At 35.1% G+C, this 26,489-nt stretch overlaps 1 protein-coding gene across 1 annotated transcript; it reads right to left on the bottom strand.

The window, feature by feature from the left end:
• Positions 1–8,500: 8,500 nt before the first annotated feature.
• On the bottom strand, positions 8,501–26,050 carry LOC128557712 (uncharacterized). The gene is made up of 2 exons (XM_053545716.1): positions 24,314–26,050; positions 8,501–9,431 (listed from the first exon to the last, which is right to left on the bottom strand). Exons 1-2 carry the CDS (start codon positions 25,200–25,202, stop codon positions 9,271–9,273), a joined length of 1,050 nt encoding a protein of 349 aa, XP_053401691.1. The 5' UTR covers positions 25,203–26,050; the 3' UTR covers positions 8,501–9,270.
• Between the last annotated feature and the right edge of the window lie 439 nt (positions 26,051–26,489).

Here is a 26,489-nt window from a genome sequence, read left to right as displayed (position 1 = left end):
GAAACTTTCAACACTTGTTTACCATTACCATGGCCAGTTATAGGCAAGAGTACATAACTCCATCAGGGATTTTGGCTGAATTATGGCCCCTTTTGACTTAGAAATCTTGGTTAAGTTTTTCGTACCAGTTCATATTTAGACAAAGTCTTTTGAGATAAAGCTTTGAGACTTTCAACACTTGTTTACCATCACCATGTTCAGTTATAGGCAAGAGTACATAACTCCATCAAGGATTTTGGCTGAATTATGGCCCTTTTTGACTTAGAAATCTGGGTTAATATTCCGTACCAGTTCATATTTTGACAAAGTCTTTTGAGATAAAGCTTTGAAACTTTCAACACCTGTTTACCATCACCATGGCCAGTTATAGGCAAGAGTACATAACTCCATCAAGGATTTTGGCTGAATTATGGCCCCTTTTGACTTAGAAATCTTGGATAAGTTTTTCGTACCAGTTCATATTTTTTGTAAAGTGTTTGACATATGGCTTTGAAACTTTTATCACTTGTTTAGTATAATAGTCTCTATCTGTAGGAAAGAGAACATAACTCTGTCATCTATTTTGGCTGAATTATGGCCCTTTTTGGACTTTGAAATTGGTTCTGTTTTCATACAAATCCATGTTTTGTCAAAACTATTTGACATATGGCTTTTAAACTTTGAACACTTGTTTATCATTATGATTTCCATCTGTAGGCAAGAGTACATAACTATTTTGACTGAATTATGGTCCTTTTTGGAATTTGAAATTGGCTCATACATTGTCATTTAGTGCAAGACTTATTGAAATCAAAGAAATACAGGAACATTGTTTGTCTAATCTATTTATTTCTTTTGTCTGAATATCCGTGGAAATATTTTGACCCCATTCTTCAATCAATGCTTCGAATAGTCGAGCGTGCTGTCATCAGACAGCTCTTGTTGTTTCCTTGAATAAATGATTGTTTTATTCACCATTGTAAAGGCTTAATGAAGCATTCTGTAAAAAAAAGTATATATATTTCCCCTCTGTTTTGTGTAAAATGGGAGACTTTTGTCAGTTATCTTCCTTTCATACTCTCTTAAAGTAACTCGGTCCTTTTATTTGGCTTACCGCAAACCCAGACTTTATTACGTTTCCGGAAAAATGACGCAGTATTATTCCGTTTTTCAAAAAAGCAGAACTCCTAAGTTTTTGTGTTTTTTCTCGTTCATTTTTGCTTTTAAATGTTCAAACATGTTTATTTGTGTATTCAGTGAATAAATAACTCTTTGTAAAATGCAATCAAGAAAATTGCATCAGACTCGTTTTTGAATTAAACTTAACATTATGGGTAGTAGAATTAACTACATCTTTCATGACCCCCTCACCCCTGCCCCCCCCTCCTCTCCTCTGTCAGCACCGGCTTACGGAACTATACTGAACAGCAAAAAAAAGAAACTATTCAGATGTATAACTGGGATATCCTTTGATAAAAGAACTTTAAATTTTTAAATTTTACTTTTGTTTCTTCATACCTCATTGCTTTTGAAGAACGTGCTATAAAATCAATCAACCGTGAAGTCAGTAGTCCAACATTAAAAGCTTTATCTTCTGCGCGTCTGTTGCAGCGTAACATCCACATTAGGGGCAGGCGCTGAATGTGATTCAGTCATGCGGTGCAACCAACAATTGAATTTATTTCTTTACTTTGTGCTGTTTTTCGAGTGAGTCAATCATCAATATTTCCAATGACAATAAAATTTCACATTTAAAATTATTAATTACACGCGTATGTGAAGTTCGTGCAAAACAGCTTATGTAAAACTACTGACTTAGAATAAACTTGTAAATTGTGTGTATAGTGTAATGTTCGAAATTGTGGCACTTTATACGTTATACACGATTGCTACAGAGACAATGACTGGAGAAACTTTTGGTGCTCTGCGAAAGGAGATTTTGATAACGACAATGTAAACAAATATGTTAGAAAGAACGGGACAATGGTTCTGAAAACGCTACGTGATCAGCTGAAAACTGAGAAAAGTGATTTTTAGCCTTCGCAAAAGCAATGTATAGCATACTTAGTGAAACATACTTTGTATTACAAGATTGTAGAATGTTAAGTTATTACGAATAAGAAAACGAGCTGATTTGATGAAACACATTTGTGCCAATTGCCTAAATGGATTAAAGAGTAACTCTCTGTCCGACGGTCGTTTCAATTTGAAAGTTTATGAAGTAACAATTTTGACCTCTGACTATGTTTGGAATGCTTCGGAACAGGTTTGAGTAACTATGTCTTCATTATGTGTTGTAAATCTGTGTAGAGAACCTCTGTATTTGCTGTCTGAGACTTTGAAATTGGGTGTCACTTAGTGTAATCGTTTTCGATTATACAGTTAATGGTTAATTTGAAGTACTGAAAGATTTCATTTTTAATTTCATTTCTATGCATTGCAAGTTTTTATCATTGAATTACAAATTGCATGCTAAAACTAGTGAACACTTATTTTAAAAGTAGAATATAATCAAAGACTTCGAGCGACATCATATGCTACAAAGGTTGGACCCTGATTTTATTCAGGTCAACTTTGACATGGAAAATATGCAGTCTGTACAATCCCTTATCTCTGATGCCATTAGCTTTCTTCGTTATTTCTGCGCCATAGTGTTAGGCTGCACTTTTTGAGCTCCGATTTTGATTTGACGTTTTTTAGCATGTTGATCCAGAAGTAGCATCAGAAACAATCACATAAATAAATTGGCATATATTATATATTGCTGATAAACACTTTATGAACTTTCGCTCACCATTGTGGTTTTCAATAATGGATCTTATTATGTATGATAGCAATTTTTTACACCAAATCGGACAATCAACAAGGTGTAGACCTAATCCTATTGTGTTATCAAGGTTAAAAGCTGGTCGCCTGAAGGCACGAGCCTTGAAAATAGCAAAAGTGGTTACGGTAAACCAGTGGTTTTCAGAGGTGTAAACTTTAGCCACCTTGTATATCATAAGAAAAATGGAAATAAATTGAATAGACAAAATGAACAGCTTACATGTTTCACGCTGAATTATCGCTCGGCAGTAAACAAAGATGTTCTTATTGGTCAATTATTACGTGAGGAAAAGATAGATTTTGCTCTTCTTACAGTATGAAACGTCTGATATCAATCAAAATGGCTATAAACTGAGTGTTACGAACAGGCAAAATAGGGTTGGTGGTGGTGTTGCACTGACATGTAGATCTACTGTAAACATGCGCAAACTATCAGCTGGAAATTCTCACAGTTTTGAATATGGTTTTTGGCAACTGATTTTCAAGAACATTACTATGCATGTAGTTGGGATGTACAGACCTCCATCTTTGTCAACTTGTACCCAGTTTGTTACAGAATTCTTTCAATATATGAAGGGAGTACTATCACAGTATTCAAATGTAATGGTCATGGGTGACTTTAATCTTCATATCAACGATGACACAAATGCAATAACAGAATTCAACAATTCCTTGTACAACTTGGGTTTGCAACAGCATGTACAATTTAGTACACACACTGGTGGTAACGTTCTTGATTTAGTCCTTACGGAAGTGGTAAATGGTGTTGAAGTAGTTCCTTGTGAACTGGGTCCATATATTTCTGACCACTGTGCAGTGAAAATTGTGACAAATGTTAAAAAGAAAAATATAACCAGTGAGGTGGTGCTTTTTAGAAATTTCAAAGACATGGATACGAACATATTTTCAAGTGATCTGAGAGAAATGACCATCGAAAGTGATAAGGTCAACTCTTTTGTTGATGAATTTCAGACAGCAGTGGAAAAGATAATGAACTCACACTCACCAAGTATAGAAAAAAAAAACAATCATCCATCGCGCTCCTAAACCCTGGTTCACAGAAAACTCCTTCATCGGAAAAGAGCGGCTCGCAAATCTGAACGTTTGTGGAAGAGACATAGACAATCACATCTGTATGAAGCCTTTAAAACAGCACGTAAAAACTACGAAAAAGAACTGAAACGTGAGAAAAGATCATCTTTAAGTGAAAAAAAATCTAAATGCCAAAGGTGACTCGAAAAAGCTTTATAGATTTGTATCTGAGACAACTGGCGCTAGGTCCCTATGCCAACTGGACATGACAGCACACTAGCAGAGAAATTTGCAGATCATTTCATGAATATAAATCGGGAATCATTGAAACATTTCAATAATTTTCAACCATGTGAAAAAGTTACTCCTTGTTTTGACAGTCTAAAAGATCTGAGTGAGGAAGAAGTTAGAAAACTTATAAACCAACTACAGACGAAATCATGTGAACTTGATATTCTACCAATAAACGTGCTAAAATCGTACTTAGATGAACTGTTGCCTGTTATTACCAAATTGGTAAATTTGTCGTTGCGTCAAGGCATCTTTCCAACAAAACTTGAATTTGCAAACTGCAGGCCTGCTAGCAACCTCTCGTTTTTGTCAAATATTATTGAAAAAGCAGCTTTATTCAGTCTCGGCGATCATGTAAACAAACACAATCTCCTCCCCAAAAATCAATCTGCTTACAATAAAAACCATTCTTCCGAATCAGCATTGTTACGTATAGTAAATAATTTACTGGATGCTATGGAGAGGAAAGAAGTTTCGGCGCTAATTGCCATCGATCTCAGTGCCGCCTTTGATACTGTAGACCATGACATTCTCGTTGATGTGTTGAACGAGCAGTATGGCGTTTATGGAACAGCACTGAGCTGGGTTGATTCCTATCTGCGCCCCAAAAGTTGTCGTGTAAGTGTCAATTCAGCCATGTCCTTTTCGCGCCAATTACATTGTAGCGTTCCACAAGCGAGTTGCTTAGGACCTTGGCTCTATTTCACATATGCGGGGACACTGTTTGATGTTATTCCGTCATCGATTTCAGGTTATGGCTTTGCAGATGACCACACTGCTAATAAACGCTTAAACCATTTTCTCCAACAGTCGAATCCCAGGCAATACAAGAACTTAAATAATGCGCTATAACAACCAACAACTGGATGAATAAAAATAAGCTCAAAATGAACACTTCCAAAACCGAGTTCATCAATTTGGTGGAGGCAACAGCTCTTTAGGTGTGCAACTGACAAAATATGCATTGTAGGTGATTAAGTGAAATCAGTGAGTTTTATTCAATATCTAGGTGAATACCTGGATGAAAACTTGAATCTAAAAGAGCATGTAAAACGAAAATGTAGAACAGCAATGCTCAACTGCTTCAGAATAAAATGTATCCAGAAACATCTTACCAAAAAGGCGCTGTCGAAACTCTTGTGCTGTCATTGGTGATATCCCATTTAGATTATTGCAATGTCATTCTTTAGGGTATTGCTCAAAGCGAGGTAAACAAAATGCAACGAATTCAGAACATGTGTGCAAAACTTGTCCTAAATTGAAGAAAATATGACAGATCCAAGAAAGCGCTCTATGATCTTCAATGGCTACCCATCAAAAACAGAATCACATTCAAAATGTTCATCTACATGTATAATTGTTCTGTTGGAAATACTCCGGAATATCTTTCAGAACTTCTCACAAAACAAACACAGACAAGGAACTTGCGTTCTTCAAGTTCTGTTACTGGGTGTTTCGTTGTTCCTTTCAACAAGCGCAACACGTTCAGCGACAGAAGTTTTGGTACTGTTGGGCCTAAACTCTGGAATGAATTGCCTCTCGAAATCAGGAACTCAGACACATTAGATGTTTTTAAAAAGAAGTAGACAACTCATTATTTTGGAAATTACTTTGCACTCTTTCAGAGATTGTGATTGTGATTTTTTAAGATATTGTGGTAACATGAACTGGATGATTTTTACTGTGTAAATTCATTCGAATATGAACAATTTTGTCACAAATGCAAAACTACAGTTGTTGTAATAACTTGAGGACATGTCACAATAACTCACTTCTACTTACTTACTAACAAAACAGCTATCTTACTTTATCTTAATATTCTAATGTTTCGCTAATTTTATCTGATGCCTGATCTTTTGTTTAGTTTATTCACAATGATATTTATTTCATACATCTTTAAAATGTCTTAATTTTTAGACGTAATATTTTATGTGTTTGTAAAACGCCATTGACATTGAATATGTTTTACGTAAAAATATGCGTTTACTCAAATAAAACAGTTTCAATTGAATGTGTTCAATGCTTTTCAGGCATCTTCTTAAAGATTTCATTAACTATTAAACAACAGTTTCTAAACGCCATGTGTCGGGCCGTGCAGATCTTCCATAACCTTGGTTAATTGTTGTCTTCTTTTGTTTTGAATATAGAGTCAATTCAATGTATATACACAACAAAATTCCGCGTTGGATTGTATTACAGGGTGTGAGGAGTGTTGCAAATTTCATTTCACCGAGTCTACGATAATTAATTTCTTTGGTTACTTTCTGTGTATTCAAATGATCTTATAGATTTTAGCCGCTAGTACTTCATTTGCATAGTAGTCTGTATGTAAGTCCCCAATAATAGTTATTTTGGTCTGCAATTATCGTTAAAGATATGCAAGTTTTAAATACAATCAGTGAATAGATAAACATTCATTGTTTTAGAAAGAAGTTTATTTTCTATCACTCCTTCTTGACCTTAAATATAGGAAGCCGAATAGATAGCTAAACATTTGTTTTGATAGCTGAACAGGATTATGGTACGTTAACAATATGTATTTGTTGATTAAATATTGTTTCAACTAAAGCGAATGTTTAAAGGAGTTAGACACGATTACCTCTGTATCGCGATTTCTTTGGAAATCCCCGTCTCATTTTCTTCCTGTTATTGTTTTATACAATCAATGGAGGTAACTCAAACATACATATTTTCCTTATACCCAATGATAACATCCCTTTGCTAAATACTTTTTTTACTTGGAGATGATACTCGCAAAAAACTCTTCAACTGATAATAATAATCAAAATTGAATAAATTGTATAACGAAAAGTTCTGATAAGTAATGAATAAAAGCTAGTATATACTGTTATGTTCGAAATTATGATGCATTAGAATTAAAGAATATAGAGACATAGCTGCACCGCACGTCATTACATGTATAGGTTCGTTTTAAAATTGTACTACATCGTCATGTGTCTCAAATTAATAGTTACACCCAAAAGCGTAGATGTCTTCAAATGAATAAGAAAATCAACACATTGTTCGTTTATATCTTAAGATGCTTCAGTGTTGTTATATTTTCTGGTCCTTTGAGATCATGGAGTCAATCCAACAGAATGTGTAATAGTTCCGCTTAAGCCTGTGCTAGGGAGCGTGAGAGGTGTTGCACAATTTATTACCTCTGATGAACAGACCCGAGTCTGCTATTATTCATTTTGGTAGCATTCTAATCTTCCAAGGGATCTTTCTACAGATTTTATTAACTATCACAACAGCAATTTTAAGTGCCGTGTTGGGGCTGTAAAAACGTCTCCAGGTACTTGGATTCAGTGTTGTTATTTTTTCTGGTCCTTTGGGATCATTGAGTCCATTCAACAGATGTGTAATAGTTCTGCTCCAGCCGGTGCTGAGAGCGTGAGAGGTGTTGCACATTTTATTACCCCTCATGAAGGGCTCAATCAAATCGAGTCTGCTATTATTCTTTTTGGTTGCATTCTATGCTTATAAGAGATTTCCTTACAGATTTTATTATTTATCAACTTAAATGTTTTCGATATGCATACAATTTGTAGAAAGCTTTTATTTCATACATATGTGTTGGAAAGGAATACCTAAACTGTACTTGATAATATTTTCATCCTTTTGTATAAACAAAATGATCGGGAAAACTGTGTCATCTGATCGAAGCATTTGATGGTTTAGGCGGTTAGTATACAAGTAGCTGTGATAAAATACATACAAGATAACAAGATATGTCGGTGCATTGTTCGTATCTCTCTTGTGAGTATTTAAACATATCCAATTTACGAGTTAGGCATATTTTTTTATGCACATATAGTCCTCGTGCAAAGGGTATATTTAACAGTGAAATAACTAAGCAACTTCCAATGTCAGCTCAATTTGTTAAATATGTCCTCGATGAGAGACTAGTACATAATAAAAATTATATATGACCACAACAAGAAAATTTAAACATCTGTCACCACACTAGAAACAAGCAGAATAGGCATTGCTTTAGCTAAGATTCTTATCAAAATAATAGTATATAAACTCTTAATTTAAATAATTCGACAACAAATCCTAAATCGACGCTAATTGAAATTGTTTTACAAGTAAATGTTGATTTACAGACTTCAGGACGGGACTCGTACCTTTACTTTAAATGCGAAACATTATTGCTCCAATTACTACGGTACCCAGTTATTTTACAGTAACTATCTACTAGCTTAATTCATACTATATCTGCTTGTTTAATTCATACTATATACATGTGTTTAATACAGTTGTATGACAAAATCAGTCCGAATTCACGACTACCCTTTCAAAATAAAAAGTGGGTTGAAAAAGAACATAATCACAAAAAAGAAAAATGATAAACTAGTCGACAGTATCAAATGTAAGTTGTTTTATTTTCAAGAAGAGTGTTATATGATTACAAAACATTTTGATGTAATATGATATAAATAAATAAATAAATTACATTAGTGAAATACTGATTAATACACCCGACTTCCTGAAGCGGTTAATTCTTATTATAATCTGTTTAGTGATTTTTTAAAATCGCTTCATTTTCAGCATACATCAATACAAAACAAAGCTCTCATAGACTGTTTTGTTTACGTATATTTCACGATAAAGTGCATATCAACTGACTTGGGTATTCGCCGATATTATCTTACAGTATGTATTTTATTTTATGCCTAATCTGAAAAAAATAGCAATGTGGCTAGTATCTAATAGTAAAATAAATGTTAGATTGTTTAGAAGGAGGCCTATTTCCAACCAATCAACCTTGTTCTACTAAAGAAGGCACTTGCAAAAATATTGTCAAAACCTATGTAACCAAGCATAGAGGGTATCTAATCTCTAAACATGTTTTTCTTTTATACAAATGAGATTTCCCGGTGTACAAATTCGATATCTGGTAAAAATGTATGAGTTTATTTTAAGAGTATCGCATTCTGTTGTCACTCCATTTAACGACTGAAAACGTTTCCTGCATGATCTATGTAGAATATCTTGTCCAGTAAGATTTCTTTTTCTATCTTCTATTCTGTGATTAATCCATTTCTCGGTGAATGACGTTTCCTGCAATGTCTAAGAAGGCTATGTTGTCGAGTAGGATTTCGTAATCTATCTTCCATTCTGTGATAAATCCATTTATCGGTGAATGACGTTTCCTGCAAGGTCCAAGTAGGGTATGTTGTCCAGGAAGTTTTCGTATTCTTTCTTCCATTCTGTTATCAATTCGTTTGAAGATCCTTCCGTTTCTACTGTATGTAAGCCTTTTTCTCTCCAATTAGTTGTTAATCCAGCATGACCTGAAAATAGATAAATCCAGAGTACAGTAGAGCTTGTTGCATTGGGTAAAATATATAATAAATCACAAGCGTTTTCAACATTTTTTTACACAACTATCATCTATAAAATGTTTAAAATCTTTGTAATACGGGTGTTCTGAGAAATGTTTCCGGAAACAAATCTATCATATAGAAAGTTATAACTCAGGTTATGTCCATATCTCTAAGGCCAGGATGTTTAAAGGTCCACTACTAACACCCGAACGAGTATTATATGAAAACCAGAGTTTGTAGCTGAGACGTCCTGTTACTGAAAATATGACCCACTGCATCGGATCTGACCAAATAGTCATGAATATTTCAAGAATAACCAACAAATAAACAAAAAAGTTTGCCTATTTCAAACAGAAAGTATATTTTCCGACTGCTTACGAACCCGTCGCGCATCTTCGGATTTTTTTCGGAAAAACGAGGCTATAATTTATTTAAAGATGCAAAATATATTATATGCCCAAACGATAATGTGATTTAGGTGGCAGGGGAGCGGTTTCGTAGTTTGGCCCCTGTCGATTTTCTGTATAAACATGACAGGGTAGATATAAAGGCATATCTGTCTTACTGGTTATTTATCATTATTAATTCTTTAATATATCTGGGGAATGTGAAACGGTTAATAATTCTGCATGACGGGTGTTTTAAAATTCCTAGCCCCGTACTTCCGGTTGAGGCTAAAACATAAATATCAGAACAAAAAGTTAGGCTACTTTTGGTCTATAAAATTTAGGTGCTGTGGCCGATTTCCACTACATCTGGCGTGGAAAGCGACAGGTGCATAGGACCGGAGAGGCGTCTTTATGTAGTCTATAGTATCTGCAATGGTCCATAGTAGTTTCAAAGAAAAATAAGCAAAAACGAGATTTCTATGGATATTTCAACACTGGTACCCACACGTCAATGTGGAATTCGCAAATTTGCACTCCCCTGCCACCTTAAGGAAAATAGACATCATTTCAAACCACTCAAATATTGACTTTTTGCATTTATTGCAACCCATTACGGAATGAACTGTAACATATAGTGGTTTTTTTTTATTTCTGAGTACTAAATTGGCCTGGTGAGTCCCAAAATGGCAGTGGGTGGCTATATAACAGTGAAGCTAAGGATTCCCAGCCAGTAGGATTCGTATCATAAAACGGCCAAAAGAAGAAAATAGTGCCTAGATAATGACTATTTATGCCATTTTGTTTAAAAGTAGCACATGTGTCTATATCTAGCAATGCCATCAAGCTATATAGTGGCTGGGGTGGCCCCAAAGGATGGATGGGTGGCCTTTAAGGGGTGTCCCGATAGGTTAAATATGGTAATTTGCATTTGTATACCAGAATTATGTTAAAAGTGTATCGTTTTAACATTTGAACGGCTTTAAAATGTAAATATCATGTTAAATTAACTCTAAAGGCAGTGAATAGTTGTTCGGGGTTACTTTGATTCAGAATGCAAATTTTGGCTGATTCTTGCGTGGAGGGGTGGGCATTTTTGTTGGCTTATTCACCGGCTATCTTGTAAATTACGGCAACGCTTTTTGTTCAGTTGATATCAGCATAAGTGTCTTAGGATTCAGGACAGGTTACATTTTATTTTATTTAAACATCTAAAAAACTTTAGGTGGCAGGGGAGCGGTTTCGTAGTTTGGCCCCTGTCGATTTTCTGTATAAACATGACAGGGTAGATATAAAGGCATATCTATCTTACTGGTTATTTATCATTATTAATTCTTTAATATATCTGGGGAATGTGAAACGGTTAATAATTCTGCATGACGGGTGTTTTAAAATTCCTAGCTCCGTACTTCCGGTTGAGGCTAAAACATAAATATCAGAACAAAAAGTCGGCCAGACGCGCGGCTGTCATCCATCCACTTTTTTTCAAGTGAAAATTAGGGAAATAAAGTGGTGGTTGGGAGACACATTCCACACCACCTGGATATGCATCAATGTTCGTACTATACATATATGCTACGAAATTGGATTTAAAAATAGAAATGGATGAATGGCATAGTTCAAAGTGAGGCCCGGTTAGGCTACTTTTGGTCTATAAAATTTGGTTACTGTGGCCGATTTTCACTACATCTGGCGTGGAAAGCGACAGGTGCATAGGACCGGAGAGGCGTCTTTATGTAGTCTATAGTATATAGTATCTGCAATGGTCCATAGTAGTTTCAAAGAAAAATAAGCAAAAACGATATTTCTATGGATATTTCAACACTGGTACCCATACGTCAATGTGGAATTCGCAAATTTGCACTCCCCTGCCACCTTAATACAACTAAGCATAGGGAATTCAACATTTTTGTAACTCACAAAAACTTCATGAAAATCATTCTTATAATACAGGTAATATACATCTATTACACTACAAGGTTTCGGGAGGACAATTTAGGCCCTTCCCAAATAAAAGTGTTTTCACAACTTCGTCTGCAAATTTTTTCAGTTAATCTCTTTTCAGCATAGTTTTAAGAATATAAATGAATAACTTACACTGTAGAAACAAAATGTGATTGAAATTTACCTAAATACACTGATTTATGTACATAAGGCTACATTAATTCAATAAAATTTTAGACATTAAACGCATTGTCTTGGCCTAATATATGTCACTGTTATTTTCTACATCTCATATTTTTCATGCAAATCGTGTATAATTACCATCATTGAAATACAGTTATTTTGTCGCGCGTCTTTAAACGGATGTTCGTTTGAATTAATTTTAAAATCACGTGATCCCGAAGAATTTCCGACCGATTACGGAAAAGCGATAAACACGAAAGTAGGACAAAATGACAACCCATGTCAGTCTAAGAAAATACAAAAAAAATCATTCGTTTCTCTGTACATATGTTGATTTTAAGTGAATATTGCACAACGAAACAAAATCAGTTAGAGCTAGGTAATGTTATATTCATGTTCTTTATAACCGTATGCTTTACGTAACGAAACTTTACACAATCAGATTTAACACAGATTACGTTACGTACGTATTCCTTAGAACCGTGTTTTATTTGTATATGTACATGTATATGTACTTGCTTACTTGTACCAATAAACTTTAATAATGTGGCAGTTGAGTCCAATAAAGCCAGGGGTGTTTAAAGATAATTCATCATAGATCTATTGCAAAACAATTATTGGATTTACCTGTATTGGAAAATAAACAGTGTCGATTGTATTGAGGTCAACTGCTACATTATCAAAGTTTATTAGTACTTTGTCTCGCAATTGTACAATATTCTAAGCAGGTAACTTGAAAATTACCACATACGAGGGCCATTCATTTAATTTTGCAACTCTACCTATAAAAACAATAAACCGCACGATTTTCACGTGCTACTTAAGATATGAGATGGTTCATTTCATTTTCTTTCAAATGGTGCCATATTCATGACAATTTGTCCATTAGTCTTGATTTGATAGCCATTGAAAGAAGATACATTCATATACACTGTGTATAACTATGCAAAGTGAAATTAAGACGCAAATGCGTGGTTACATTAGGACCCGTCTTACGCTAGGATTACCAGCCCGGACGATATACAATGAACTTTGTGATGCCTACGGAAGTACTTGTGTATCATTATACTACTGTTACACGATGGGTGAAAAGATTCAAAAGTGGAATTAATGCGCTAGAAGACAAGCCTCGTCCAGGTCGTCCCAACATTTTTGTGAACCCTAAAACCATCAAGCTTGTGAGGGATTTACTTGAAAAAGATGCCCGAATAACAACTCCTTAGTTGGCCAAAAGGTTAGGAATATGTGTCGGATCAGTTTTCAAGATATTAAAGAATGAGTTACATCTTCGACGTATATCTGCCAGATAGATACCTCATTTGTTGAACGATGTTCAACAGAGGACACGTGTTCAAATTGCTCGGAAACTATTGAAAAAATATCCAGATTTTACTGAACGGGCCTTTTCCAATTTATTTTCTGGTGAAGAGACTTGGGTTCACTATTTTGAACCCACTAGAAAGTGTAGCAACAAGATATGGGCCAGGAAAAATACTAGAAGACCAACAATTGCAAAATGGACACTAAGTGTTAAAGAGGTCATGTATACCATATTCTTTAATTGCCACGGAGAAACCGTTCAAATCGCGATACCAAGAGGCAGATCTGTTACTGGGAAACTGTATAGAGACCGCGCTTTGAAAAAACTTGAAAAATGTGTAAGACAGCGCCGGTGTAATGAAGTATTTCGACCCCCATAGAATAATGACCCCCCGGTCATTATTCTATAGAAAAAGTGACCCCCCGGTCATAGTATTATGACCTCCAGATCATAGTACTATGACTCCCCCACGTGAAGTAAACTGAACCTCACGGAGAATATTGACTCCAATAAAAAAAACGACCCCGGTCATTTGGTAAAATTTAGTGATAACTCATGTATCTAAGGCCTAATTGCTGCATTTTATGCCCCCCACTCGGGGGAGGGGGTCATATAGACTTGCCCTTGTCCGTCCGTCCGTCTGTCCTTCCGTTTGACCATTAGCCCCAGATACCATCACTTGACACAGAAATCAGAGCATTCCGCAACGGGAAAAGGGATTCTATTTCTAGACGCTGTATCTTGGTGTATACATTTTTTTCAGGAAAATAACAATTCACAATACGTTCACAAAACACACCAGTGTCAATAATCCCTGCAAACTTCGGTATGAAGTAATTCTTCAGAAGAAAACTGCACAAGAAACTGCTAGCATAGAACTTAGTATTAATAGAAGTTGCAATACTTAGCAGTGGCAGTAAAGTAAGGTAGCGGCAACAATAGAAAGTAGTAGTAGTAGTGGCAGTGGTAGTGGCAGTTGCAGTAGCAGCAGCAGCAGCAGCAGCAGCAGCAGCAGCAGCAGAGAAAGAAGTGACAGCAACAACAGCAGCAGGAGAAGAAGAGGTAGATGTACAAGACGTATTAGTGGAAACAGGTATAGTAGTATCAGTAGTAGCAGTTGTAGTAGTAGTAGTAGTAGTAGAAGTAGTAGTAGTAGTAGTAGAAGAGGAAGAAGCATATGTAGTAATAGCAATAGAAGTAGCGGCACCAGTAGTACAATCAAAATGTTAACTATTGGCAATGGAGGGTATTAGAGTTGTAGATCTAGTAAAATTGTCCGTTAGGTTTGGTGGGGATCACTTTTTAATAGATATTATCGTCGAAAGTCTTTTTAGGAGCCGGTGTTTTACACGGAAAGAGAACTCTTTAAATAGAATAATGTCCGGGAATCGATATTGTATGAGAGTTCGAATGTAGTAATTTCGGTAGTGAGTATTTTACATGGAAGGAGTCACTTTTTCTATAGAATAATAACCGGGGTCGTTATTCTATGAGATTCGAAGGGAGTCATCTTTAGGGAGTCAGTATTTTACTTGGAGGGGGTAGTTTTTCTATAGAATAATGACCGGGGGGTCGTTATTCTATATAGTTTTCAAAGGGAGTCAGTTTTTTTATAAGGGGAGTCAATATTTTACAGGAAAGGAGTCATATTTTCTATAGAATAATGACCGTGGGGGGGGGGGGGGGTCGTTATTCTATGGGGGTCGAAATACTTCATTACACCGGCCTGTCCTCGGATTAAGAGGGCTCTCTCTTTTACATGATAACGCCCCTGGATATACGTCATCACTTGTAACCTCGTTTCTGCAGGAAAAAGGTGTCTCAGTGCTGCCACACCAACCGTATTCACCAGATTTGGCACCTTGTGATTTCTAGTTGTTCCCAGAACTAAAAAAAACCACTTAGAAGGTCGTCATTTTCGAACTGCTATAGGATCCGCCATATTCCAGTATCTGAACAGTGTACCCAAATATGATTATGCTGACGCTTTCCGGAAGTGGAATAAAAGGCTGAAATTATTGTATAAACATGAAGGGAGAGCATTTTGCGGGAATACAATAAATATTTTGGTAATTATATTGTTTTTCTATATTTTATAGATAGAGTTGCAAAATTAAATGAATGGCCCACGTATATTCACGTAAAAGAAGACAACAATTACTATGAAATGTAATGATTCATAAATACAAGAATGAAAGTGTGTTTCAGAAAGTGCAGCCAGTCTTGCTGTGGGCTAACATTTATCTGGTAGAAGTGTAATAGGGAAAAATTTATGACAATACTGCGAAAACGAAGTCGGTGACCTTATTTCTGTTAGCTCATTTTACAGTAAAATGAATTTATACGATAATACTAGTTTTAAAAGAACATCTATGGACTAGTTTTTGCACACTACTTAGTCATTCCTCACAAAAACAGTTATTTCATAGAAAGATTTTGGCGTGATTTTTGCATAAAGTAAGCATTCCTTCGGCGAATAGTGGGAGTATAAATTTGAAAATTACATCACCGTATAAGATTCGACTGGCATATTATATCAAATGAAAAAAACAAAAACTTTTTGGATAAAATGAACGCCCCGAAACTAAATTAATCGCCATGAAAACGGCAACGTCACAACTATTTCCGACTAGGCTAAAACATGAAATTTCTACGTCATTTGCGTATAAAGTGCGCATTTGACCTTTTCAATAATTGTACATCGGGTGAAGATCAACTTTTGCTGTTATTTACGTATACGTACGTTATCAATGATGCAACTTGTTTTTGAAAATCCCGATCATTACACTTTCTTCACCTTAACGCCATTTTCCAACAGTATTTCAGTTCTGTAACGGCATGCAGATAACCTTGCAAACAAGTGTTCCTGGATTCTGTACAAGTACAAACCTGTTTTCTGCACGTAACTACCAACTTCCCCAGATGAATCAGACGTCGAGGACGAATGATTTCAGACAATGTCTTTTATTAGATAGTCATGGAGAACATACGCCGCGCCCGGGGATCGAACTTACGATCCCGCGATCCGTAGATCGGCGCTCTCCCTATTGAGCTAAGCGGGCGGGCTCTTAGAACCGTAACGAAAAGTCACAAAATATACCGCATATCTAAGATGAATCATATACCTTATACGTATATGCTGAAATGATACCTTCTCTTTACCGAAAAGTTAATTATAAAACAGGCATTAGGTAATATCCGTATTTCTTAGACCCGAACTTTGATACGAAAACTCTCCGTGCGAAAAGTCATATATCTGGTAAAAATTTGGCTCTAACTTAATATAATTTGGGATTATTTTCTTATGAAACCGAGAAGACTGAAACTTTGTGTTATTTTGCAACACACGTCACAATTATATGTAATATCGCCAAATGCCATAAAGGCAAATATTTCGTGGATTGCGTCAGTGGTATAGATAATAAAGAAATCCTTGGTATCGAATAACATGTCTCAAACAGTTATTTTCTACTGAATAGATATGTATACAGATGTGTATTATGATACCAATCAGATTGTGCCTTTGTGATACAATACCACCTCATCCGAACTTCAAAAAAACTTATTTAACGACAAATCACTGTTTGGGATATGTTACTTCTTAAGGAGTTAGAATACCTTGTTATCTAGGGTAAACTAAGGAGGCAGTAAAACGTTTTCAGCTGTTTGTGTCGAATTGGCCTTGGTCAAATTTACAAATAAGAGACAGTTTATGGATTGAAGTGCATATTTGAACTTAAGAATAATAATAATTGCTAGAACTGAAGTTTCAGTGGCTAGTATTGAGTTTCACTTATTAAAAAAAAAATTAATTGAGTAGCCTTGATCTTGATATTATGACGTGATGACTTGCAGATGCGAATACATGCTTCCGCTGAGCTAGCTTAAAGTGGAATTGTCATTTTAGCAGGGGCCTCAGGAAACTAGAATAGTGAAAAAACGGTACGAACGGCACATATATTTGAGCTTATTTTCAGATTTTACAGTGTTACCGAAGTATGAAACCGTGTAGCAGTTGGTACTATCATTTGCAGGGAATCTTCTACAGCGATTTGAAAATTGACAAATTTAGCTTTTTTCGTCATCAGTTTCCGCGACCGGGAGAGCACAAATTCAGATCTTGTATAAAACAGAAAACTAGATATTCGGGATATATTGCGGATGGTTTGTAACGATAGAAATACAGTCATGTTAATGTTGCAATATCTTTATTTCAGGTGTGTGGTTACAGACTTTTATGTGAGGTTTTGAAAGTTGGTCAGAGGGAAGTAACCAACGAGGCCTCTGATTGGTTGAAAAAGTATTTGGTATTCTACAGTGTATATCTACCATGTAAAGTGATCCCCCATTGGTGCAAAATATGTTGGATGTGTTTGAAAACTATCTTATTTCATCAAATAAAACTGTAATCCATGATTTCTGGCTAAAATAATACAAAATGATGCATTTTGTGTGAGAAGTATGCATGTTCTATCAGAAGGGCATTTTAATGGAAAAAAATCATTGCCTGACTTTGGGTAACCGTGTTCAAAGAGAAAAAAGTGCCCAAAAGTGATAGTCAACATATATATTTCCTGAAGTTTTTCAATAGTTCTTAGATAGTTCTTTCAATCTGAGTAGGTGGCATCAAAAGTTTAAATGTTAGGAAAGTCCCATGACCGGAAACATTACAATGTGGGCCTATGGAAATTTAGTTGTTTCCCTACGACCTAAAGGGCACCCTGAATTGCTATATTGCTATGCCATGTGGGTGGCTGTAAACAGAGAAATACACGTTGAATGTGTTTTATTTGTATGTTAATGCCTCATTTAAATCTTTTAGAACATAAAACGTGTCTCCACATAGATATTTTTCATGAAATATTATCATAAAAATGGGATTACTACTGGTACTGGTGTGACAGAGAGGTACTTTTCCGCCTCAAAAAGCTATATTGCAGCGTAGATGCTATTCTGTGTATATTTATCTGATTTTTACTGAATTTCAAGCCTATATATGCACAATTGAGAATAAAGTAAGCAAAAACTGGAACCAGATAACTCTGCATAAATCGGAAAGTCAAGAAATGAATATTATTTGGCAAAAAGAATTAAAATAGCGTTCTTTTTTTTAATAAAAAAAAGAAGCCCAGTGAATGTCTGAAATGATAGAGCTGCACCTTGATCTTGTTCATTCTCATACATTTTGTGTAAATTTGTATAAAATTTAGACAACTTCGTATTTGAAACAGTCGCTGGTATCTTTTTTTACTTTATTTGCAGTTCTATTTTCGAAAAATGAAAAAAGTATCTCATTCAAAGGTTTATTTGAACAATACATAGGGGGCTTTATAGATAAAATTACTGCTGATTTATTGAAATATAGTCACGTAATTGTGTTAGCACATCGCTAATTATGTGTGAAATACGGAATGAACGATATTTTACAATAAAGGGGAACAATTTATCAATTGCGATTGAAAATAAAGTAATACGAATCTGAATTACCTCCCTTTAATAGCAAAACACTTATTTTTTTGCTTATTTTTATGGCGTTCCGTTTACTGTGAGTGACTTTAATGACATTTTTCGTTAGATTGTGTTAACACGTTGACATAAATGCATGATACTTTCCTTGTGATGCATTTTTTTCTTTTACAGAAACTGAAGAAGGCATTAAAAATAGTGGTCATTTTAGAATTTTCCTACTTCTTTGCCTTATTTTCTGGACTACATGAAGATTTATGTGTCCCATTTTTTGCCAGTCTGGTGAAACGTAAAAAACTTATTGTGGCATTACACTTTTAACATGTTCTGCACGTCATATTTTCTAATACAGGCTGTAGAATGGAGCATCAGCAGTCAAATTCCTGCAATTTCTGGAGAATAGGTGCTTATTTCGACTTCTCCCCGAGTTCCGTTTAATGTATATATAAATTTCAATTAATTAATTTTCTTGATTGTACCACTTATTGCTATATAATCGTTCAGTTTTGATTACAGTCTTGCATCCCAAGGTTGACTGATAGGCGCATAAGGTGCAAAACCTATGAAAACACGCGATTTTGGTGGTGGGTGGGGTAAGAAATAGACCCACCATCGACAGAAATATCAGCGTATTCATAAAATATACATGCGAGCAATTAGACGGGACATTTATTAATACGCATTCCTCATTTTAACCATATGGGTAAAGTAATAGGAGTATGGTGATTGATATATCACGTTTTTCTTGATTCAAGTGAAATACTAGTATTATCTCTATCTCAGAAAAGGCAGGTCCCGCCGCCAAAATTTGGTCAGCGATTTTCAGCATATGGGTATTCGAGTGAAAAGGTAATCATATCTCAGTTCGTAAATGTTTATTTTATCATTTTGACCAATATTTTGTTCATATAAAAAAGAAGGATTATCTCTTTAGGTCACAGGGAAGTAACCAACGAGGCCTCTGATTGGTTGAAAAAGTATATGGTATTCTGCAGTGTATATCTACCATGTAAATTGATCTCCCATTGATGCAACATATGTTGGATGTGTTTGAAAACTATCTTATTTCATAAAATAAAACTGTAATCCATGATTACTGGCTAAAATAATATGAAATGATGCATTTTGTGTGAGAAATATGCATGTTCTATCAGAAGGGCATTTTAATGAAAAAATCATTGCCGGACTTTGGGTAACCGAGTTCAAAGAGAAAAAAGTGAAAAGTGATAGTCAACATATATATTTCTTGCAGTTTTTCAATAGTTCTTGGATAGTTCTTTCAACCTGAGTAGGTGGCATCAAAAGTTTAAATGTTAGGAAAGTCCCATGACCGGAAACATTACAATGTGGGCCTATGGAAATTTAGTTGTTTCCCTACGACCTTGGGTAGGCGACTCTAGGCCGAGAAGCTCTGAAAACTGTTTTCTGCCTCCTAAGATTATAACCGTAGCAGTTTATTGTATTCCGGGTAATTTATAAAACAGTTTTATCTGCTACAATCTCTAGTTTGTTTATCTCTGTCCCATCAAGTATATTTTTTTCTAAGTTTGAAGTACATTAACCTCCAAAGATATTTTATATCGAAAGAGGAAGGAACATAAGGACATTTAACACTTGTCTGTATCTCGGTTTCACTGTTATTTGTAGGAGTATTTGTAGTTGATACTTTACTTGTATGCGCGTTAGCATTCTAATATAAGCTTAAAATGTATATGTCGCGGGGCTCGTGTTTCCATGGTAACGGCACCCTATTTATCTTAACATTTAAAGTAACCATGGCAACAGGGATGGTTAAAATATCTAATATCTTGCTTTTTATCGTAATTTAAAAAAACAACATAAGTCACCATCATCCGTTTTCTAATATTCCGCATAACATTTCTATATAACTCCATAAAAGCCGCAAAATATTGATCATTATTTAGAGCGAAAGACTCATGAAAATATTTCGGCAAATAATGCCTGTTTAAAAATAGTTAAAATAAAAACAAATTGCTCAGAATTTCGTGCTTTCAGATAAAACCCATTAATTTTGCGCGGCAACTATCACGTAACGTCATGATGTCGATGACATCATGTTAAGGCGACAATATTTAGTGGCATTTGTGTGGTAATTTATTCACTATTTTAGCATTGTTTAACCATTAATCATCAGATCAGAAACAGGTTAATATTTTTCAGAAGAATAAATACACAAAAACATTTATTTTGTCGTAAACGTTGTCGAATATCGTCACGTGAGCTTCCGGTCGGGCTTGTGCACATACAGATGTTAAGGTAAACTACCTCCTTAAATGAATCTATGTAAGATATTGTCCCAAAAATCGTGGCAAAGTAACATTCCCGAAAATGAATATGTACTATACCAGTGTATTCATTTGCATAAATTTAGATTTTTTTTTTCAAAATGTTAGAGGCTCGGCAGGGTCAAGATAACTTATTTTCTCTTGCATGAAACTTTTTTGATCTGGCATAACTTTAATTGCCAAACATGGAATTCCGCCAAACCATTCCAGTTACAATTGCCGTCATTTTTGCTTAGTTTGCACATTCCGTATACGCGCTTTCATTTTCAGAGACACTTGTTAGAAATAAATTGACTAAAACAGCATGTCTGACAAAATTGCATGCCAGCTTAGGACACTAGCCAAAAAGTGACCATTGGAATGATGAAGTTAGCAACCGATAAACAAAATGTATATCGGTCTAATATAAATGGCATTTACATTCATTTGCGACTGGACCTTAGTTACGCACGTACTGAATGTGCACTATTAAAAACCTATGTAAAACCTAATCCTATAAACCTTTAGTGGCAGGGGCCAGATTTGTATTGTGACCCGAATAGGTAGATGTTTTTAAAGGCATTTATATTCAATTTGCTATTTATAAAGTTTATATAACTAAGGATTCCTTTGGACGAGTATTCATTATATCTATATAACTAAGAACTATTTCGGACCAGTAACTGTTGTGTTATCGATAGACGTGTCTAAATTTTGCCTGAAGTAACTGAATTGAGACGCAATGAAATCGGTCATCCATCCATCTAGATTCAGCTCAATTATATGGAAAAAATAAACAGTTATGGGACACATTTGTTACCACCATTATTTTCGTCTAGTCAAATGCTTGAAAAATATACATAATCGTGTTTTCTTTTCGGTTAGTCATTTGCAGATAATAGCCTAAGATACAGGTCACGTAAGTTGTGCGTTTCATGCCGTTTTAGCCTACAGAGTCTTTAATGTTCTGAAATCGATGTTTTATTCGTTATCATCATAGAAACATCGGAATCGACAGGCTAAAGAAGTTCTAAGTATATGCACTGCGTCCGCTCTACACTTCCTTACATTTTTCAAAACTTGATAATTTTTGGAATTTTCAAATTTACTGTCTCTTGTCCCCATTTAGTCAGTATATTGTACACTCAATACTGTTAACCTTTTAAATCTACATTCGATATATGATATTTCCAAGTTTGTCCATCGCGAATGCGGCTTTCAAAGCTTTTTATTTGTGTTAATGTAAATAGATGAGATCTGACGATTTTAAAAATGAATTTCACCTACTGCTTTAATGTCAAAAACCAAATATCAGATTGCGATTTCTTTTGTTCACGCCGAGAATAAATATTAAAGATTCAACACTTCGGTTAACTCAATACATCAAATGCGCCGGGCCATGAGAAAATCAACATAGCATCCGCGCAGTCTGGTCAGGATCCATATTGTTCGCTTTAAAAGCCTATTGCAATTATAGAAACCTTTAGCGAACAGAATGGATTCTGATAAGACTGCGCGGATGCGCAGGCTGGTCTGGATCCATGCTGGTCTCAAAGGCACTATGTTGGTTTTCTCATGACGCGGTTCAAATGTGTCAATCAACGATTTTATACTTCACAATAAATTTTAGTATTTACAGAAAGATAAAAAATTATTCCGATTTTGTTTACATACACTTCATAAAATTTTTATATGAATTATCAAAGGGTGAATAATGATAAAGAGATCGAATTCTGTGAGCATAAATTTAGAAAATAAATCAAGTTGTTCATTGAATTTAGACAAACATGTGGGCAATACTAGGGTTTTAGGTATACTGTTCAAACTGAAACAACAGTTTTTGAGTTTACTGAAATCCTTTCAAATATAGCTTAAATAAAACCTCCGATATTAAAGGTCCCTATACAATATGAAATATACGTAGATGTGAGGAATACATTTTTGAAGGGATAGTGTAATAGGTGCCGGCGAGAAAGTGTTGAGGAAGTGTGTGACGGGTGTGTAGGGATTCGAAGTGCGAGTATGAGAGATACTAGTACTTGGAAAAATATAACTCAAATCGAGAAGCGCAACATAAAACTTTAACTGACTTTATAGAAAAGTCTTACCCAGTTAGCCTTGATCTTTGAGATATCCTACCCTAAACCAAAACATTACTGCTGAAGATGGATCCGTATTTAAAGTAATTATAGGGTCAGAAGTTCAGAAGATGGACTGAAACTGAGAAGTTTGTCGTAAAACTTTAACCACACTATTAAGATCTTTCACCACACTGACATTGACCTGTAGGCTCGGGAGCTGAACGTTTTTATATTTGTGTAGGGGAGGGAATAGAGAAATACGGGACGGTGTTAGAAGTGGGGTAATGGGATTGAAATGCGTGAAAACATTTTGGGTTACAATTTAAATTGCGTGCCATTAAACTTTAACCATCTTACCTCAGTGACATTGACCTTTTATGTACCTGACCCTAAACCAAAACATGTCTGCACCTTACTAAGATTAAACCTTCCGTACGGTTTAATGAATATAGGGGAGACGTTAAGAAGATATGATGCATAGTGAAAATAAGAAGCCTGCCATGAATTATCGCTTTTCCAAGATTTGCCCCCAGGGACATTGATCTTTAGGATTTCAGACCTTAAGCTATCAAATGTATGACTCTTACCGGGTCAAACCCTTATGTGAGGTTGATGATAACAGGGGAGGTTAATAAGATGTAGTGAAACTGAAGAGCTTTTCGTAAGACTATAAGCTAAATGCAACAGCGATACTAGAACCACTACAATAACCCTCATTTCAAGATGGTTGGCTCTAACAAAGTCTGAGTGACGTTTCATTGTGATAGATACAGTATTTAAGACATATTGAAATTGAGAATCTCGCTATAAAACTTTTACATGCACTATAATGATATTTCGACCCATTGACCTTGAGCTTTGAGATACTGGTTAACGTATGCACTGCCTAGAACAGCCCTTATTTGAAGTTTGATGATCATATGGGAAATAATAGACGATATTGTTAAATTGATATCTTGCCATAAAGCATTAACACCAGCCGACGACGACGCCGACGACGACGCCTACGCCAACGCCGCGGCCAGTACAGTAGCCCGCCTTATTCTTGGAACATTCGAGCTAAAATGAAAATATAAATATCCTAAAGAGTGACTAAATACTTAAATGGAAGATAATAGTGAATTTGTTACTTTTTCAAACGTCATACATGTACAAAATGTAGTAGAAAATGTAAAATATATACCTGGAAAATTACAATAAAGTGTGAACTCATTATTTTTCCAAGCGTAGAATATATGCCAAATCTCCCACATTGTATTTGCTCTCCCCTTGCTAGACAGTTCCTTATACCAGCCCGTCGCAATATTGTCGGGGACATACGGTTTATATGTTGAAATATCTTGAGATTTAAGCCAGAATAAAAAATTATTCCAGTTTTTTGTGCTTGGTGAAAATCCCCATGCTCCAACGACCGGAAAAAGGAAAACAAAATTTTCTTTTGGTCCGGTCAGGATTGTGTGATGACGTTTTTCACTGAACGTTATTGTATAACCTTGCAAAGAGTAACCATTAATGTCCGGGTTTTTATCATACTTTTGATGCACCAATTTTAAATATCTCCAGAAATATTTTGAAACTGTTAAGTCGTCTTCAAGAATTACAGCAATTTCTGAACTGTTGACATCGGGTCTCCATGTTGTAAACCATTGTCCATAAATGCCTACATGCTGTGGGTGGGGTAATACTTCATATTCACCATGTTTAAATGTAAAAGTTTTAGCCGCTTGCAAAGTGGGTATGTCAACAATTCCTGTATCCGACCTATCTATCCACACTTCGAGTTTAACGGAATCGGAACCATATTCAGCATCATTCAGCGAATTTAGCAATCTAAGAAGAGAATGAGCTCTGTTATACACTATAACAATAACTCTTAAATCATAACGTCTCATTTGAACATCTCCTCTGGTTACAAGACCAGCCTTGTTTTCGACATAATCCCATTTAATATAAGGTGTTCCTCCGCTTTTATATACAGATTCGTCTCCCGAATTTCGCCAAAATGCAGTTAAGGTTATCATGAATAAAATCAAAATTATCACTTTTAATCCACCAGATGAAAATCTTGCCATGTTCTTCGCCAAATGATATAATTCACTCCGTTATGTAACAGCTTGATAAAGATTGTACCGTTTTACGGGTACTGACTCATTTTCATTCACTAAAAGTTTGAAATCGTCCCTAAGTCCTAGACCTCAGCGTCGCCTACACGAAATCATAAATTATGAAAAAGAATACCCTAAAGTTGTGGTATATATGTACTCAAATTTCAAGCGTGTGTTTTGTCAAACTTCACGCAGTAGTTGACACTTGAAGACTTAACGTATCTATCTGTTAGTGTGTTTTAAGTATTATGAGGTAATAAATTATATTTTTCAAAGTTTTGCCATTTTCAAATAAGATGAACAGCTTACAGACATCTGTTAGTTTAATATTTTCACTATTTTCCTGAAAACATCTGTTAGTATTAGTATTTTCACTATTTTTCTGAAAACATCTGTTAGTATTAATATTTTCACTATTTTCCCGAAAACTCCGTATTTAATGATTAAAAAAATAAAATGAAATATTACCATAAAAAATTATTTTGAATACTTGAAAGTATATTTACACAGGGATATTTACTTAAGCTTTTTATATGATTTTAAACTGGTTTTAGATAAAATAATGTATGCAAACAGATCATTTTTCATTTTATAAATTCGATGTCGAGTACAATTGAATACATTGATATATCTATAGATTACAATAAGTCGTACGGCTATGTTGAATACAATGTAAGCGTCCCATCCTTTATTCAGTCAGCTTTAACATCAACAGTATTGACAAAAGACAGACGATAACTTTAAAATTAATGAAAATATCATCTGTTAAAGCTAGGAAATATGAAACTTAAAGAACGCTATTGACTGAACTCTAACGTGATCATAATGTTAATCCACTATCATGATATAGCAATAAACATCGTTTTTTATTTCTCAATTAATATCCTGTTCATCACTTGAACATCAAATGAGGAAAAAAAAAACAGGAAGAAAAGTCGAACAGAAAGAAGACATTAAAATAACATAGTCACCCGTACAGCACGCACATGGAAATAAAGGTGCGCGTAAACATACGAACATGTAGACAGACACACAGTCAAATAAATGCAATAATATTATTCATTTATCATAAAACATAAAAGTTACTCTCAGATCCAAACATGTGCAGCCCATCAGGGACTGATTTGCGACCTTAGGCCACACCAAATTGAAAAGTTGTTCATCGGATTATTTTTGGAAAAAATTGAGGCAGCGAGCGAAAAATAATTTAAATAGTGTTTTTTTTGGGAGAAAATCAGGAGCGAGCGAAGAAAT

The sequence above is a fragment of the Mercenaria mercenaria genome, chromosome 1, assembly GCF_021730395.1.
Source record: "Mercenaria mercenaria strain notata chromosome 1, MADL_Memer_1, whole genome shotgun sequence".
NCBI lineage: Eukaryota > Metazoa > Mollusca > Bivalvia > Venerida > Veneridae > Mercenaria > Mercenaria mercenaria.
Note: the sequence above shows the minus strand (reverse complement) of the source record. Positions and strands in the feature narration are given on the sequence as shown.

What these genes read in the sequence shown, in the direction of transcription:
- LOC128557712 (XM_053545716.1), bottom strand. Translation starts at nt 25,202, where the DNA reads ATGGCAAGATTTTCATCTGGTGGATTAAAAGTGATAATTTTGATTTTA. An exon ending in ACTTTATTGTAATTTTCCAG is followed by an intron (nt 9,432 to 24,313) that starts GTATATATTTTA and finishes ATCTATTTTCAG; the next exon opens with GTCATGCTGGATTAACAACT.